Source organism: Momordica charantia (genome assembly GCF_013281855.1).
Source record: "Momordica charantia cultivar OHB3-1 chromosome 8 unlocalized genomic scaffold, Mcharantia_2.0 BLBB01000008.1, whole genome shotgun sequence".
NCBI classification, from domain to species: Eukaryota; Viridiplantae; Streptophyta; class Magnoliopsida; order Cucurbitales; family Cucurbitaceae; genus Momordica; species Momordica charantia.
This window is the reverse complement of record NW_028275166.1, coordinates 2,052,118-2,071,867: the sequence shown is the minus strand read 5'-3', so window position 1 is coordinate 2,071,867 and position 19,750 is coordinate 2,052,118. Positions and strand designations below refer to the sequence as shown.

At 28.4% G+C, this 19,750-nt stretch overlaps 1 protein-coding gene across 1 annotated transcript; it reads right to left on the bottom strand.

Annotated features, from left to right (window-relative positions):
- Positions 1–4,529: 4,529 nt before the first annotated feature.
- LOC111004555 (transcription factor bHLH93) lies at positions 4,530–6,708 on the bottom strand. The gene is made up of 4 exons (XM_022275597.2): positions 6,018–6,708; positions 5,786–5,941; positions 5,517–5,684; positions 4,530–4,705 (listed from the first exon to the last, which is right to left on the bottom strand). The coding sequence occupies exons 1-4, from the start codon at positions 6,603–6,605 to the stop codon at positions 4,619–4,621; spliced, it is 999 nt and encodes a 332-aa protein (XP_022131289.1). The 5' UTR covers positions 6,606–6,708; the 3' UTR covers positions 4,530–4,618.
- Between the last annotated feature and the right edge of the window lie 13,042 nt (positions 6,709–19,750).

Sequence of the window (19,750 nt, the reverse complement as noted above, 5' to 3'; positions counted from 1 at the left end):
TGCCACAAAAACTATCTGAAAATCGACTGAAACAGCTCCAATTACGTCGTTTTGGCTCCACCGATCCCAACACCACTTTCCAAATTGGTTGATTTTAATTCATTTATTTTCAAAATATTCATTTTATTTCTTTTGTAAAATTCTAACATTCTTGGTAGAACGGAAACAGTTGAATATAAAATTATGCTACATTTCATAAAATAATTGAGTATGATGCCGGTTGAAATTGTGATAAAAATAAAATTAATGGATCAAAATAATTGTTTTTTAAAAGAGAGTATGCATCCAAATAAACTAAAGTTGAAAAAATGGAATAAAAAACTAAAATAATATTTTAACTATATAATTATATAACGTAAATAAACCCTATTTGTGGTTGTTTTTCTTTGTGATTTTACAAGGGTTGAATTATGCTAATTTCACACGTATCCACGCGCTATGAGTTTTGATGTTTCTTAATTGGCTAATGCATTATAGTTCGAGTAAATTAACTTTTGAGAAAGAATAATAATAATAAAATTAGTAAATTAACTTTTGAGAAAGAACAATAAAATCATTTATTTATAAATTCGAAGGCGTATATGAAATGAAATTGAATTGACTAACTTTTTGTTTGTTTAATGGATATTGGAAAGAAATGGGGAATGGGAGCAATCAATGGACGACAATCTCTGAACAAAATGGTTGCAGCTGCAAACAAAGGAGAAAGAATAAGAAGAAGATCACCACCTCATCATTATTCTCTCTTCTTTCTCAAACAACTCTTTCAAGTACCAAACTTTTTTTTTTTTTTCATTTTTGGTTAAAAATCAATGAAACCTTCTTCTTCTTTTGTTTTTTTTGGTGCTTCCTTCATAATGATTATGTCCTTTCACGGGTGTTAGTAAAATAAAGTCTTCTTCTTCTATCTCTCAAATCCCAAAAAAGGGATGGAAAAAAATTGGATTTAATTTGGCCCTATACTTTTGACGCGATCCTTTCATTTTACTTTTATCTCTTTTTCTTTTTTTTATCATAATTTTAATATGACACTACGCTTAATGAATTTTTTGAACAGGTAGCCACAACTTTATATTATACAGTTAGAATTTGTGTTAAAATTTTTGTAAATGATGACTAAAATTGTCACTTCTTAAAAAGTACACGAACCAAAACGAATGTTTTGATCGTAGCAAACCAACATTTTAAATTTTGTAAGCGAATTTGGATTATATATGGTTTTGGGTAAGTTTTGAGAGTGTTTCTTTAAACCGGCAAAATGTGTTTGTAATGGTGAAACATACTTATTATTACAGTTTTTTTTTGTGTTGTTTTTTACATTTCTTATTATTTTGTAAATTTTGAAATATGTTACTGTAAATATAAAAAACTATTTAATTTATGTCATTTTTGTAATTCCTTTCTTTATTATATTCTAAACGGTATATATGTTATCATGCTTGAACTAGTTAAGGCATTGTAAAACTTTGTTGAAGACCACAAGTGATAATTTTGGATGAACGAATGAGTTCTGTATATTGATTATGATGTCCACCTCTATATTTAAGGGTAGAGCCAAAAATTTATCTTTTTCTATAATATTTCGATTCTAAAAGAAAAAAAGTGAAGAGATATCTTAGAGAAGAACTACACAATTTTAGACGATTTATATGTTTTTGAATTTACAATAAACCAAGTGAAGTCGTGAACGTTCATTGAAATTGAAAAGTTTTAAGTTAATCCATAAAAGACACTTTTATTTACCCCTGTCAAAAAAATTAAGAAAAAAAATCTTTTATTTACCATAACAATAACGATGACAATTAGAAATAAATAAATCCGTTGGGCTTGGGCTTACGTATTGTTGACCGGCATCAATCCAAGACCGAAGGCTTGGCCTTGTGCAAGCGGACCTTCTGATGGCTGTAAAATCGATCAATCTGGGCTTTTGGCGTGGATCGGCCCATTTCAGAAATGGGCTTTCCCAAGCCCACAACATCAATTCAATACCAAAACACGTTTCATAACAAGCACATAAAAAATATGATTCTCTAAAATATAATATATGTATCTCTAAGAAAGTAATTGCAAAAATAACACATTTCTCAAAGGTAGTTGCAATTATAGTATGTTTTAAACATACAATTTGACGTACCATTAACGAACTGAATTCATATATATATATATATATATATTCTTTTTTCTAGTACAATATGTGCGGGTAGAGATCGAACTCACAATCTCTTAGTTGAAGATATATCGAACTCACAATCAATTTTGATTGAAGATATATGTCAATTACCACTGAGCTATTCTCGCTTTGGCAATTAACTGTATTCATTGATGTACCTCTACGTGTATATATATTTTTAAATTACCTACATTTATATATTGATTAAATAGCGAACATGAACTTGATTCAACAATAATTAATACTTTTTTCTGATCAAGAAGCCATGAATTTGAATCTTCCACCTCTAGGGGTGGATCCACGTGGAGATCGAGGACACGTGCCCTCACTGAATTTTAATTAAATAATATATAGCACATCATATTGAAACCAAAATACTTTTTGGTGCAGTGGTTGTCCTCTACACTAGAGTTTGTGCCCCAACCTCAACGTTCTAGGATCCATGTGATGGACAGAGTTGTTCCAGTTTATTTTTTTACCATCTTTATCATTTATAATACACAAAATCTATTATTAAATAACCCTCCCAAAACTTACAAATTTAAGTTAAAAAACGAACTCTAATATCGTTTTTTTTTTCTAAATCCTATCAATTATTTCATACCAATTTTTTTGTTTCCATTTGACACACGAGAATATTGTTTCAACAAAATTTTCCATTATATTTATATGCATTTGTGTTCCTCCTGACATCAAACCCTGAATCCGCCACTCCCCATCTCACTTGTTGTATTAAAAAAAAAATTGATTAACTATTATAATTTTTCTCTTTTGATTAATTATAATCACTAATTTATTTATGTTCTAATTTTTGCCATATCTTTAAAATATTGTTTTTAGGATATATATTGTTGGATGTGAAGTTATTTGATAAAATGTTAAATATAAGCTGGCCGCTTTTTGCCCCAAAATCGTGAGAATTTAACTATAATTTTAAGTTTAAATTATATTAGACTTTAATATCAATCATTAGATTCCATTATTTTTTTTATTCGACAAATTTTGTAACGACATTAAAAAGTAGAAGTCCCTCTTGAAATTCATGTCAAATCCTAATTCTCAAACTTTTCTCTCTTTTTCCTAGTTATACAACACGAGGTTGCAAACTTACCATTTATTTAAATTTCTTTTATTATAGTCCAAACGAACATAACTCAACGGTAAATTATATATATCTTCAATCAAAAGATTAAGAGTTCGATTCCCCATCTATACATGTTGTACTGAAAAAAAAATTTATTCGTGGACTTAACTTGTTGGAAGGCAAAATGCGACCTACCACGTGGTGCGCTACAAAAAATCATCTCACGTGATCTTTCCTCTAACTTAAGAAAAACAATCATACCCAAGCTATTAAGCTGGACCAGAATTCATCTATATAGCTCAAACTCAAGTGGTGGCTTGTGTTTAGGCCTACACAAAATTGTTTCATGCAAATCATTTGTAATAATCACCTAATTAATTATGGAAACCATGTAATAGACCGAAGTCACAGGACCCACTTCCAACTTTCTATAAATAGTCAATCACTTTGGGGGACGAAGTACACAATCTAATTACTCGCTCTGAGAGGTTTAGGCCGAAACATTATTACTAACTCGAACATAAGAACGTTTGTTATCTTTGTGCAGATCATTCCTCACTTAAATCGTTCGGAATAACTCAACTATATCCACCTCACATGTACTCTCAGGTGATCAGAATTGGGTATAATTTTTTTTATGCAATGGTATAACGAACTAAACATTAATTTATTTGACCACCGCAAAAAAAACTCTTGAACTAAAAGAAAAAAAAAAGAAACAAAGTTCATTTTAGAAAGTATGAAAATAAATAAAATTTATTATTTCCAACACTAATGAAAATTGCTCTAATTTTTGCAAGTGGACTTATAATTTGTACAATGCTAATTTTAAACTGAACTGAGACAAAAATCAAGCATGTCAGAAAAAATAATGCAACCACTCAATGTCATCAAAATTTCTGAACCTAATTAAAAAGTATTTAATATAATTAGAAGAATCAATACTTATAAAACTGTTATCGTCTTACTTGAAAAAAAAATCCAAAATTAGCTATAAATGTTAATTAAAAAATAAATTTATTAATATTATTAATTTAACTTCCTATTTAAGTTTAAAGTTCATATTTCATAAGCTGAGGATTAAATTTGATGAAATAAAAATTTTAAGGTGAAATTTGATAAACTAAAGAGATAAGAATGGATTTTATTTCGTATGTTATTACCTTGAAATCTGACTTGGAAATTGTCAGCTCTAAAATTTGAAATATGCAGGAGATTAATAAGCTTAATTATTCCCCCTATTTGAACTAAAATTTAAGAAAGAGGAGTTGGGAATGAGAAAATTGCAAACCTCAATAAATTACAGAGATTTGATTACTAATTAAGAACATTACCACATTAAATAAAATTAAAAAAATTAATTTCTACAAGCATCTTCCTCCATAGCCTGCATTCCTAAATAAAGCTTCCTTCAATTCTCCAGGCTTCCGTTCTGCTTTCTGCTTCAGTTCCTATTTTCAAGTCAAAATTATTAAAATAAATCAATGTAATATCATTATCATTAACTTTTAACTAACAAAAAACATTAGGCAAAAATTTCTGACCGGGGATTAAGTTTTAAAAAATTATTCTCTACTTTCAAAAATAAATTTCAGATGTAAAATAAGGAAAATACTCATGTCCTTAACCGTGATGAACTCTTGTCCTCAAAAAATTGACAATTCATAAATTTTGATAAAAAAATTTCTATTTTTTATTTCTCTCCTGTTCCTCACTGTCAATAAACCAAGTACAAAACTAACGAAAAGAAAAAAAAATAAAAAATTCTCGGCTAATGTTGCATTTAGTTGATTATTAAAGATTTAAATACTATTTTGAACTCTTCCTTTCTTATTTTGTTTACTTACAAAAGTTCATTCCGTCTCTTACTTTTAAAAATTTCAACACACTTTTCTTTTTTTTTTTTTAAAGAAAGAAAATTACTTGAAAACAATATGAATTTGTATATTTATTTATCTGTTATTGAGTCAGAGTGGTTGAGAAAGTACAGGTACCTGCAGAAAAGAGTAGTACCCTCATATTTCTTGTCTCTCAATAATTTATTCAGAGCCGTTGCTTTAGAGCTTTTAATTTTTTTAAAAAAATTCCAATTGTCCTTTGCTTCCAAATTTTATCTCCACCATGCTTTACAATTATTCAAGATGTAATTAATTCAAGAATAACCCACAAGAGTAGTCTAAAATGTGTAGTTTAAAACCCTAATTTTAAGATTTGAATGGAAAAAGAAGAGAGGAAAGTGAGGTGAAAGTGAAAGAAGGAAACCTCAGAACAAGTGGCCTGCAATGCGAAGTCATTGAAGCAGCTAATTACGCACTGTTGAATCTCAAGCCCCAATGCTTCAATCGTATTCACCGTTGATAATAGCAATCCTGGTTTCGCTGCGCAGCAAATCTCGATCCTCGTGCTCCCGTTTCCACTTTCCACCTCAAACTGTACGCCCAAATTTCTCAAAATCAATCCACAGCGCACACTAAAATCAATCAATCCACTGCGTGTTTGAAAAACAGGGAAAAACAAAAAGGTTCGATTACTTTTGGTGAATTCCTCACTACGAATTCGCTCGGTTTTGTGTCGTTGAATGAATTCGTCTGATTCGACCGATCCACTTCTCTCTGCAGATTCCCGATCTTCTCCAGCAGTTCTTTCATGTACTCGATTGCATCCGCCAGAATCGCAGTTCTGTCCATCTGTTCGAGACGATTTCCAGATTAATTTCCAGCATTTCCAGAATTGTGACTCAGAGATACGGTGTTCGATTTATACCTTGCTGATCTTCGGGACGATGGATCTGAGCATCGAGAGGCGATCGTTCAAGCGCTTCCTTCTCCTTCTCTCGGCCATGAGGTTCTTCGATGGCTGCCCCTGCAATTTCTTCGGTCTGTTCTTCCGTTCGAGGGAGCACGTTCCGATGTTGAAAACGGGGATTTCTGGAGATAGATTCGGCTCCATTTTGCAGGCCGATTGAACTTGAACCTCCATATTCTGAATCTCATCCGCAAGAAAACCTAATTCCTCTTCCTCTACTTCTCCTTCCCCTTCTCGCTCCGCACTCGGACGGTCTGCTTGGAACGGCAGAGGCGCGGCTACTTCCATGGCGGCATAGGCGGAATCGGCCACTTGTGGAACTGAGAACTCACTGGCCAGAGGATGGTAGAATTCGTCGAGGTTCTGAGCGGACAGAGCCTCCGATGAAGAATTTTGGTGGAAATTGGCGGTGCTCTGATCGAAACAGTAATCGAAACTCCAAGCAGTTGAGCAGAGATCGCTGATTTCGGTTGGAATGGCATCCCAATTTGCTTCTCTTCGTAGAGCCAGCAACTCCTCCATGAAGACGTGTTCGTCGAGCTCCATTTCTCTCTCTCTCTAGCTTTCTCTCTCTTAGTCGCTAATGGCGGTTCTGCAGGCGAAGTACCTTGACGCCATAAAAATTGCAGCAGAGAGATTATATATATAGGCACACGAGGAAAAGAAAAGCCTAATACTTTAATTCCATCATTAAAGAGAGAAAATCATCACAATATTATATCTTCTTACGATAAATGGATCTGGTTTTTAATATATATTTTAATTTTTAGGGCAATTTTGGCAAGAGTTTAATGTTTTTTTTTAAGGAATTTTATGTTTTCTTTACTAATTCGATTTTAACTTTAAACTTACAATCTCATCAAATTAATACTTGAGTTTTAATAAAATTAATTAGCACTTTTTAAAATCAATTTGAAAAATTACATCTAATAAACATTGCAAATATGAGGGTCATGTAAGACAATACTAATATTTTTTATCCATTGATCATAATTATAAAAAAAAACTTAAATGGAAAAAGTTATAAACAAATATTCAAATACACAAATATCAATAAAAAACAGTTAAAATCAATTTGATAAAATTTACGAAAGAATTTCCTTTTTTTTAGTTTCTAAAAAAAATATTAAAAAAATCGAACCTCAAACATCTTTAAATCGTTGACTCTTATAGGTTTAATAAAATTTTCATAAATTAATTTTTACTCACCAAAAATCTCATTAATTTTCTTATATTTTTTTTATTCAATATTAAATCCTAATGCATCTAGTAACGTACTACTCACTGTCACATTAATAAAAAACATGTCATATATTTTCAATGTGATAATCTATTTTGAAAGTAGAGATAATTTTTGATATCATACGAATAACAACAAAGTTAAAACTTTTTAAAATATAATTATAAAATTAAAATTATCATAACTATGAATCAAATCGAAATTATGACATTTTATTACTTATTCGAAACTAAATAAAAAATTTATGTACACCTGATCAATAAATTAAACTAAATTTAATACACAAACATCAAAAAATATAAATAACGAAACCCAATTGACAGCTGCGTAATTGGATATTTTGTCCCTTTGCGTATTTGGATATTTTGGTCTACTTCATATTCCACCTAAGAATTAAATTATATAATTAGGCACAGATTTTTGTTTAAATGGATCTAACTTCAGTGGTGGGTTGTTTTTTCCTATTCTCACTTCACATGCTTAATGTACTAAATATAGGGAAAATAATATTATTTATTAAAGGATAAGATCCAAACAAAAAAAATAATGCATATTGTTAAGCCTAACTTTAATTATTGTACTTTTTCTGATGATTAACTTCATTTTTTAACCCAATATCTCGCCAATTGTTATTATTCTTATCATTTAATGCTTATTTTGTTGTTTTCGTGGGAGGGGAAAAGAGCAAAGGGACTCTAATATACGGGATTGAAAAGTAGATTTTAAAATTAATAAAATTTTAAAACCATGTTTAGGAAAGAATAAAGAAATATTAAACAACACAAATAATGTTATATTTAAATAAACAGATGAAGGAGAAAAAAATATAGTTGGAAAACTTGTGTTTTTAAATTTGTAGATAAAAATAAATTTTGAGAAATCATACCTTAAAAAGTAAGTTTAAGTCAAATTTATTATTTTCTCGTCTAAAGTATATACTATTATAATTTTTTTAATTTTATTAATCTTATTTCAATTTTTTTCATCGGGATTATTTATGTAGTATCACGAGAGAAATATAAAAACAGATACTTTAAGAAGAAAATGATAATAATAATAATGAGTTGTCAAATTTTCAAAAGTGGCGAGGACAAAATTTGGTCCTAAAAAAGAAAGGAGCCAATTATTTTACCCATCTATTTGAACTTTTGCTTTTAAGTTATTATTATTTTCTTATGTAAATATATTAGTCAAATATCATTTTTGGAGTTTGAGAATCCGAGTCTCCACCTTTTTTTAATCTCCATTATTATAAGAGGAGGAACCTTCGCTCAAAGTACGGTCTCCATGAGCCTCGTCCCTTTTAAAAAATTTGACAAGCATGGTAATTGGTTATTCATATATGTGAATTAAATTTACTCAATCCATTGATTTGAATTTCTGAATTGAGTGATTGTTTATTATCATTTGGTACAAACTTGAGAGAACCAAACGATGGCCTAGAAATCGGGCAAAATCCATTCAATAAATTATCACACACCACTTGAGACTGAACAAAAAAGAGAACATAAACCAACCAACATCCTCTCAAGTCCATTGTTGATTGTTCTGTGCCACTGTTTCTGCAGTGGCCGCCGGAAGCTTACGTGGCCGGCCGGCCTTTCTGAAGGGGAAAATGGAATGAAATTGGGTTTTGAATTTGAAAAAAATTGTGGTCCGTACAGTTTTCGCATTCCAAGTAAAAACAAACATGAGAGAACTGTGTGAAGGGTTGAAGGAGGAGAGGAAAGGGACAAAGAATCTATTAAAGCCAAGACATTGACACTTTTACCCTACATGGGTGAAAGTGAAAAAATAAAATACCATTTTTCTTTTCTTTTATTTTATTATAAATCGATTATTATTTTCCAACAGCAAAAAACGTTTAAATGTAAGAAAGATGATGGAATTTAAAAAAAAAAGAAGATCATGAGTCGTGGGTTCAAATCTTAAATAATAAAATAAAAATAACCAAACTTAAGATGTACCCGATTGATGATTTACAATCCTATGGGTAGGGATTGTATAAGTTTTAGATTAAAAAACTGAGTTTTTATGTAGATTTATTTATTTAAGAATGTCAACTTGTTAATCTAAATATTTGTACAAGCTTAGTACCTCTTTTTTTTTTTGTGAAAAATAAAAATATATGCTTACAATAATGTCGTCTCTCAATCAAGGTTTTTTTTTTTTTTTTTTTTAAGTGTTTGGTTGAAGTAAAAGGTCATTGTAATAGCTATCTATCTATATAGTGGAATAAGAGGTGGTTATGGCAGGAAAGTACCAAAGACAAAACCTAGAGGAATCTCAAATTCACATGCTATAAATATGGTAATGTCATTTCTTTTTGGATCTCACTTTTTCATATGAAAGGTTGAAGAAAGTATGGCAATGGAATGGCCCTTGAAGTTGTAGGTGCTATATATTAAATTTACTTGGAAGAGGTAAACCCTACTTTGTTACCCAAAGTCTATTATCAATCTATTTATTAAAACTATATTATATACCACCTTCCATTAACTATTGCTATTTAATTAGCATCAAAATAAAATAGATATTTAAATACTACTTTGGTCATGTACTTTCAGTTTTGGTTCAATTTGGTTTTTTTTACTTTTAAAATGTCTATTTTAGTAGTGTCTATACTTTCGACTTATTTACACTTTAATTAGTTCATGTACTTTTAAAATATTTATTTTGATTTTTATACTTTTAAAAATGACCTTTTTGGTCTCTATTATAAGATTGTGATACAATATTTTATACACAATAGAAACTATTTATTACAAATTTTATGGTTACCTTTCTAAAAATTTATTGAGTGAAATGTATATTAAAATTTTGACCGTAATAAATGAGATACAAATTAAAATAAGGAAATTAAAATAGTCGTCTTTTGAAAATACAAATATATTTATTTTCAATAATCGATTAATAATATATGAATCTATTTCACTATCTATACTTAAATAATTATGCATAGCTTGTTTATCTACATACACATATTAATCAAGTATGTGAATATTATACGGATTAAATGAATATTATAAAATTAAAATATTTGAAAACTTAATAATCATACGGAAGTAATATTTCACATTAATTTACGAGGTTCAAGTTTATTAATGATAATATGATATTTTAAATCTACATCAATTATAGATTTGAAAGAAAGAAAGAAAAAAGATTATTGCGAAAAATAAAAGGAAACGACGTTGGGGCCAAGCTCGAATACCGAAAAGTACGTGAAGTTCTTGATGGGACACGTGGCTTCTGTTGAAGGCCAAAAACTGTCTATGACTCCACAGTTTCTCTGTTTTAGATTAAAAAAAAACCCAGAAAATGTGAATAATTTTTACACCACCACTCACCTTTTAAATATATAAAAATGTCTAGGTGTTAATTTTATGAATATGTTAGATGAAATGGTTGATAAATTAATGTCGATGGTCAAGCGATAAAATGAATATTTTTAAAAATATTATAAAAATAAATAATTTGTAAAAGAATATTTAAATAAATAAATAAGTATTTTATTATTTTTAAATGAGTTAAAAATTATTAATAATTAATGATATTTTATTGATATTTTTCATATTTTAATGATTTTTTTTTTTGAAATACTATTTTAAAATGTTGATTTACCCTTCGTATCGGTATCGAATTCATGAATATATGAAAATATTGATGAAAATATTGATAAAAATATAGACATCTGGAGGAATGTTTAATACACTGCATGTCACCTTACTTTTATCCACTCAATTAAAATATATATCCTCCCTTTTTAAATCGTTTTATTTTAACAATACTCTCACTTGATTGATCAAAATGACGTACTGATTTCTGAAGCTCAAATTATTATTAATTTTTGCAATAAAAACCTCGCTTACCGATTAAAATTACAAAATCTACGACCAGTGACACAATTTAACATCATAATTATGTAAATGGTAACTTTTCACAGATGTATATTGGTTTTGGCGCTAAATAATGGTAGATATAAATTTGAGATTTAAATATTATTTTTATCCATATATTTTTATTTTGAATAAATTTGCTCCCTATATTTTTTAAACATTCATTTTGACATCTATACTCATAATTTTAGTTATCTTACTTTCAAAACGGTTGTTCTCTCTGTACTTTTAAAAAGCAATCACTTTGGTCCCTTCATTTTCGTTTTTATCTCATTTCCTTGCACTAAAAAAAAATTGAAATGTAGTCATAAATTTGCATCAAAGAATTTCTTAAATTTATGTTAAAATTTTACCAATAGAGATCAAAATGGAGATCAAAACAAATATTTTGAAAATATATTTACTAAAATAAATAAAAATTGAAAGTATAGGAACAAAAATGACTGTTTTGAAAATACAACTACCAAAATTAACCAAAAAAACACATGAAACTAAATAGTTAAACCTTAAATTACAATAAATAATTGAGTTTTTAAATTTATTTTTGATGTGTAAACGTAAAACCATATTAGTTTAGACTTAAAACATACAAAACAATAACTCAATCGCCATAAAGGGAACAGAGAATCGTAATAAATAATATGACATAAAAACTAAACTTTGAAACCTCCCAAAATTTGAAGGCTTTGTACTACACCCACTACCTAACCTCCCTTCTTGTGTCCCGAAAGTGCTTTTACAAAAAACAAAAACAGAAAGAAAGTGCTTTTTGTTACATATTGAACCAAAAAAAAAAAAAAAAAAAGAAGCATTAGGTAGAGAGATGAGATGGCATGTGAAAGAGGGAAGGGATCAGACAAGATGACCCTAGCTAGTCCTTTACTTTACTACTTACAATCAACACATCCACCCCATTATTAACTCTCTATACTTAATTATATAATAATTAACATCTTAATAATTAATGCTGTTTGCTCTGATTAACATATCATTAAAATATTTTACCAAATTACCCACACCGCCCAAAAGATTAGAGAATCATCACTTCATATTTTCCATTATTGTGGTACTTTTAAACTTTTAATACATTGAATTTAATAGATCTCTTGTCAAAATTTCTAAATTTTGAAAAGTGATGAATATTGAAGAATCATAGAAATTATTACTAATTCTTAATTAGATGGCTATCATGAAATTTGAACTTATTTGCAATCTAAGATGGCTATAGACATATTAAATATACAAAATTGAAAGACGACTATAGACATATTAAATATACAAAATTGAAAGTTACACGAATGAATTTATCAAACATCTTTTTAATATATAGAAACCAAATTAGATATTTTTAAAAGTTATACGTTTATTAGACACAATTTTAAAAATTGGATCAATAATGATACTTTGTCAACCTAAAGATTGCAGTACAAAATTGGAGGAGCATTTAATTGAAGTTGAGTAAATCATGTTGTAATAAACTATTTTGTGACCTAAAGGGATAATTTAGCCACAAAATCATCTCCTCATGAGAAATATTTATAGTCAATATAAACATAGTTCAGTGATAATCTTTTTTTTTTTAAATCGAGGAGTCGGCGGTCTATTGGCCTTTATACCCCTATACCTGGGATATGCGCACAGTCTCATATCCATACATATGCAAGGGTCATTGTTTGGTGGAATTGCGTTTCATGTGACTTGAACCCAAGATCCTAAGCTACCTAAACTATACAACGATACTCATTTTTTAAAGATCGGAGGATTGAGTCTCACCTCTCTTTTATTTGCTGTACTTTGAGAGGTGAATTGGGAAAAGAGCATATAATTAGAAAGAAAAAAGTCGATTAAGTTAAGAGACAATACAAATCACGAGACCCCAATCCACAGTCCATAACCACCAAAAATCACAGAGAGAGAGAGAGAGAGAGAGAGAGAGAGAGAGAGAGAGAGAGAGAGAGAGAGTACCAAAAATGGTTTCATCTCTCCATGTTGGTGTCAGTAGAGAGGTTTTGGCAGCCCACAATATGAAGAAGAAAACCACCATTTTCTGTGGCTAAAACCTGTGGGGGTCACTAAAAGCAACAACTTCGTCTGTTAGTGGCTTTATGTTTTGTTTGGTTATGGAGAAAATGAAATGGGAAAGAGGGCACTGTGCATGGCCTCTGCGAGGACTCAGAGGAAGGGTTCAAATTCCAAAACTTTTGATTCATCTCCAAACGCAAACACACACTCAACCCTACAGTTTCAAGTACACCCTCCGGGGACGACTCATCGTCTTCAAAATTTTCATCCATATGTCAACATTTTCGTATTTATAATCTCGACGTCATATAAAGAGTAAATCGAAATTATTCTTATCTGTATAAAATAATCGATAAAATATCACCAAACACAATGAATTGTGTTGTTGTGTGTCTCCAACGTGACTTTCTACTATGCTCTTGCTTAAAAATTTTCATATGGTTACTAAGTTCTTGGATTTAAGAAATTGCGGTATTAGAGAGTATTAATATCTAATCTCTCTTTTGTATGTGAACTCCAACCTTAATTAATTAATAACATAACAATATATATGTATATATATTTTTTTATATCTAGGTATGATGTTGTCCACTTTCGAGTCAAGATTATTTTTTGTGTTAAATTTCCGAAATGGGAACACTGATCTATATGAGTTATTATCTCTAAGATACTATTGGAGTTAGATCTAGAGATTGAGATAGCGAAGAGTAGTACTTTAATTCCATTTTGTTGAAATCTTTAGAAAGAAAAGTAAGAATATAGTAATAGGAGAGGAAAATACATATTTTAAAATGAAAAGAGTATGATAGAGAAAGAGATAAACTAATTTCTTTTTTCATGGGACATGTAAGCACAAGAACTTAATTTTTAAACATCTTTTAAACATATATGACTTGTAAAGGAGAAGTAATGAATATGTACGCGATCATTTATCTTTGTGCTTTATCCACTCGATTATGTTCGGATTAACGCAGACTCATTATAAGTAGATTTTTTATAATAAATTTATTGACAAAATGATTATCTATTAGAAAGATGTAGAACTCTTTGGCTAGGGGGAGAAGCATCTCTCATAAAGAGACATAACGAAAATTATATATATAATATGATATGGTGATGTCAACCAAAAAAGGTGGACCTATTTTCAACAAGAAAATGTCATATGCGCGGCGCCCCGTGAACTCGCATTTCATTATTTTTAAGAAATATTTTATATTTAAATATTATTTTCATCTTGGTAATTTTCTACTTAGTTTATTTTGGATTATATATTCTTAAAATATTTATTTTGGTGTCAAAATGAGTATAACTTGACATATATCTTTGACCAAGAGATCATGAGTTCGAAACACCATTCCTTACGTATCTTATATATATATGTTTAAAAATAAATGAAACAAAATGAATGAATGCTAAAATTTAAAATATCAAAATAGTATTTTAATCTCTATTTTAATTCTACGTGTCATACCACAGCAGTGAAAAGCCCTTCAAAATAAAAATATTATCCTTAATTCACATATGTTTATTATAAATATAAAAAAAAAAGCCGTATATGTACTATATGTTGTTTCTCCAACAGAAATATATAATAATATAGACAAACATACTAAAATGTATAATAATTAAGATTTTTTAAATGTTAAATCTGGATGTTTTATTTATTTTAATTTTTAAACTCTTAGTCATTTTTTATTTATTTATTGCGATAGTTATCTAAATATGAAAATGCTACTCTTCTCAAAATCTAGTTCTTTTAAGTTGTTTTTATTATTATTATTTTTTATAACTCCTTAAGTTGTTTTTATTTTTTAGTATAATATGTTGGGGAGGGGATTCGAACTCACAACCTCTACATTGGAGGTATATATCAATTACCACTAAGCTATGTTCGTTTTGACAAGTTGTTTTTATTACTTCATATATGAATCATTAATAATTAATATACCTTAATATTATTAATTAAAACCAAAGATTATTGGTATGAAATAAGACTATATAATATAGATATGCATTTCAACCCACACAGTTAGTGTTGTTTTGTAGCATAGGGAAGGCATTTGCCTGGTTAATTAGGGCAATTAATTAATGTCATAAGCTTTTTATATTTTACTCCATTAATCATTTATTAATCTTGGTGGTACAATGGGACTCTACCAATTGTACATGTTTTACCTTTTGTAGTTGGAGCATAAATTAAATCTTATAATAGAGATTTTGCTGTCTGAGTTAGAACCATTTTTTATTATTTAATACTATTGATATCAAGAGAGAATCCAATAAATATTTAGTTGGAGGGGAAATTTTAATTAATTACTACATTTTACTATTTCCCATATATTTGACTTTTTGGGTAAGGCAAAAATAATATTTTCTGTAGTGAAACAAATGCGAATTTTGAAAAATCAAAGAGGACAACTGGCTTCTTATTTTTGTTTATGGATGTAAGTTCGTGGAAAACAAGCAAGTGAGTAATTTATATATGGATAATTTTAATGATGATAACTATTCTGACTTTATCTCAAAATAAATTTTAAGGATGGTATTTGTCATTTTTTATTAGATTAGATCTCGCGGTTTGAGTTACAAAGAAAAACAATTCAATCTAACTCAATAGTTCATTTTTATTTTCAAAATATACTCTATAGTTTTTTAAGACATAAACAATAAACAGAATTATTGTTGATATATGGATAAAAAGTACTAAATTCACTTGAAATGAAATTAAAGAAGTCACGTGAGCCGAATCATTTGGGTCAAGTCGATCGAGATGTACCACTTGACTAAACAAGACTAGATCCTACTTTGATCGAGTCGGTCTATCTGAGCTCAACTCGAAGAGAGTCCCTCTATAAAAATAAGAGTAGAGGAAAGAAGTGTGAGGTATGTTATACAAGATTACTCTCGATTGAACCATATGTCTGATGTAAGCGAAATGTATTGGACGACTTAACATTACACTGGTCGGTATCTATATCTCTTGTGCGTGCATGTGTTCATCGTAGTACTCAACATCGCAACAACGATTATCAAATGTACCCAAGGCTTAGTCTCTATCGTGGCTTCAGAAGTCCAACCCCACCTTTGCCCATTTCTTCCGGGCTCTCCTGCCAGCATCCAATGTAGAAAGTTATGACCCACCTACTTCATTTTTGTTTTAGTGTGGTTTTGAAGGCAGCTGAAGAAGGGTATTTTTTTGTAGGTATCCATAGACAAACAAAAACAACCCTAGAAAACAGGGAGCCTGCTGATTTTGACTCTCAATATCTTAAAAAAAATATACAACAAAATTAAAACCAAAACACATAATGTAATTCATCAACTTCAACTTGTGAATAAAACCATGCGTTTAGTTCACTCATGTTTGCTGATATATATATATATATGTATATGTATTCTTAGCCATGTGCTGGATTACCCCAATACTTGGAAACATGGATTCCAATTTGTGCCCTTTTGTTGACTTTTGCTGTCTTATACAGTTTGGAAGTATCTGTATGACATTTAAATTTATCATACGAATATACTACTAAAGTTTCACGAAAAATATGGTAAAACTTATTAATAAAGAAAACATTTCAATTTATACAAGACTTTCTGAACAACCTGAATATATGTGGATGATATATTTTTCATTTCATATGGTCTATCTAGGTTCATTTTTAGAGTATGATGTAATTGAGGTGACTTCGAACTTACATTTTTAATATTATTAGGATTTTGTTACAAAGATGATAAAATCCTAATATAAAAATTTCAAACTTGCTTCATTTATATAATTATATGTCAATTTGTAATTAATTAATAATTGGAGGAGTTGGTTGATTAGAGGGTTGAGAGAGAACATGTCGTACTCTTTGGATTGTGTATAAACTGGTGCAAAATTATATGTTTTGTGACTTTATAACTTCCCCTATTTTACTCGTCCTAACACGACAATTAATAAAAATTTGACAGATATTTAGGATTAGTAGAGAATTCAAAATCTGTTTGACAAATTTGTTTTCCAAAACTATTTTTAAATCCTATTATCTAAATATAGTTGAAATTTTAAAAACAATATTTTTCTGTTGTTATTGTTTTCAAATTCTAAATTTTAAAATTTAAAATAAAAATTACATTAAAAAAGATAAATATTTTGGTAAATATGCTATTTCATAAAATTAAAATAGATAACCCATAATATATTATAAATTATATAATATTAATGTTAATAAATTAATTAATAATATTTTAGATTTAACTAAATATTTATTTAGTTTGAAAGTATCATTACTTTATAAATATATTACTAAAGATACCTTAAAAAAATTGAAATTAAAATTAGATTTCTAAAACTGCTATCAATCACACTGAAAACGTGAAATACAAACTTTAATTTTATTGAATCTTTTAGACTTTCTCAATTTATCAATAATTTTATAATCGGTGAAAATGCTAGCATATTATTTTAATATTTTTGTTAATTGAACTGTTAAGGACATGGACTAATTAGAAGTCGAATCTAGATTTCAAGAATGTAATTGAAGTTTTAAAATTATAAATTGACCCACTCCGAGAACAATAACTAAATTTATAATTTAATCTTAAAATTATCAAGGGTAGATCCGACAATTTGTTGGTTTTCACACGTAATGGGCCTACTTTCGGAAGTATCTGGCCCAAAATCCGTAATGTGTTAAAGAAAAAAGAAGTTGAGCCAAATAACAGGCCCAAGCCCAACGGGTCACGTGGATCACATGATTAATGTTTCGTTTCAAATTTTCTAAATAATAAATTAAAGAAACGGTCTCGTGGACCGAATCGTAATTGCGGCTCTCTATTTTGAACTATATATATATATATATATATATATATTTTTACAGAAATATTGAGCTATAAATCAGTGCTCTTTAATCTGTATGTTTTGTCGGTTTATACAGCATAAAGTGCATTAATTAATTGATTATAATATTTTTCAAAATATTATTTGTGAAGATTCTTTTGTAGACTAAGATAGTCTCATACAAATTTTTAATATATATTTTCAGTTTATAAGAAAATCATTAGAAAGCCAAAACAATTAGCAAGCATATAGTTTCTGAACATATTGCTATATATTTTAAATTGATTTAAATGAAAAATTAGCCCACAATAAATATTTTCTATTTTTGCTTTGAACATATTGTTAAAATAATGGTGTAGAAAAACTTTGCCCCTTCAAATTCGAATTTGAAATCGTGACAAAACCCACGACAAAAGCACATGAATTAAGGGCCCCTTGCAATTAATGGCTCTTCATATATATAGATATATTGATTTTGAAATTTATTGATCTTTCTTTTTTACAAGTTCAAAATTTTGGTAAATTTTGGATTGTCGATCGTTTTAAGTCACATGATGGTAGTGTTATACGAATTAACCGAGTGTATTATTAATTTTTTTTAATACAACACATGTGAATGGAGATCTCGCAATCTGAGATATATACTAATTATTGCTAAGTTTAGTCTTTTAACCTGTGTATAAAATATTATTTTAAACTTATACATTATTATAAATATCATTGAAATAAATAAAAATCACTTATATCCTTAAAAAAATTAAAGATTAAAATACTATTTTAGTCCGATGTATTTTCAGTTTTTCTTCATTTTAGTTTTGTACTTTGGAAATGTTAATTTTGGTACATATACTTTAAACTTTGGTTAATTTTACTTTGTATGTTGAAAATGTTCACTTTGATTATTGTATTTTTTGAAAATGGATCATTTTAATATATTTTTACAAAATATTAACACAAATTTTACACATAAGGAAAACTTTTTAGCATAAAGTAATGTTTACGTTTTAATAAATATATTTATTTTAGTGTCGTGTTGAAATTGTGGTAGAAAAAATGATATTAAGAATAAAATTAAGGAACAAAAAATGGTCATTCTTTTAAATATACAGTGACTAAAACAAACATTTTGGGAGTATATGAATCAAAATGAACCAAAGTTGAAAGTATAGATAACAACTAGTATTTTAACTAAAATTAAAAACATTAATTTCATTAAAATGATCTTAAAGTTAAGTAATTGATAATTTGTCTTTTATTTGATTTATTACCCTTCCAAAACTCATTAGTTTTAATGAAATTTAAGTCGTAACAAATCAAGGCACAAAATCAAACCATGACAAATTAGTCCACTAAATCAAGTATCACAAATCAATATATTTTTATCTTTTTTAATATATTAAAATAAGTACTATATATATATATATATATTTATATTAAAATATACTTTTGTCAAAAAAAAAAAAAATCAATATATAAAGGATTGACAATTATATAAACTTTTAAACTTTAATTTTTTAAATCAAATATTTAGAACGACGCTGCGCCCACTAAATCTTTTTGATACATAGTTAAAATTTTGTAACTTTCCGGTGTATATAAAATTTTTGTTAAAACCCTATTTAAAAGTACAATAACCAACTAAAGTCAGTATGACTAGCCATAATTGATGTACTTAAAAAAAATACAAACTGGGAAATTGAAAATA

Coding starts and splice junctions, on each gene's coding strand:
- LOC111004555 (XM_022275597.2), bottom strand. CDS start 6,605: ATGGAGCTCGACGAACACGTCTTCATGGAGGAGTTGCTGGCTCTACGA. Junction 5,685..5,785: donor TAGTGAGGAATTCACCAAAA/GTAATCGAACCT, acceptor TTGGGCGTACAG/TTTGAGGTGGAAAGTGGAAA. Junction 4,706..5,516: donor TGCAGGCCACTTGTTCTGAG/GTTTCCTTCTTT, acceptor ACTTGAAAATAG/GAACTGAAGCAGAAAGCAGA.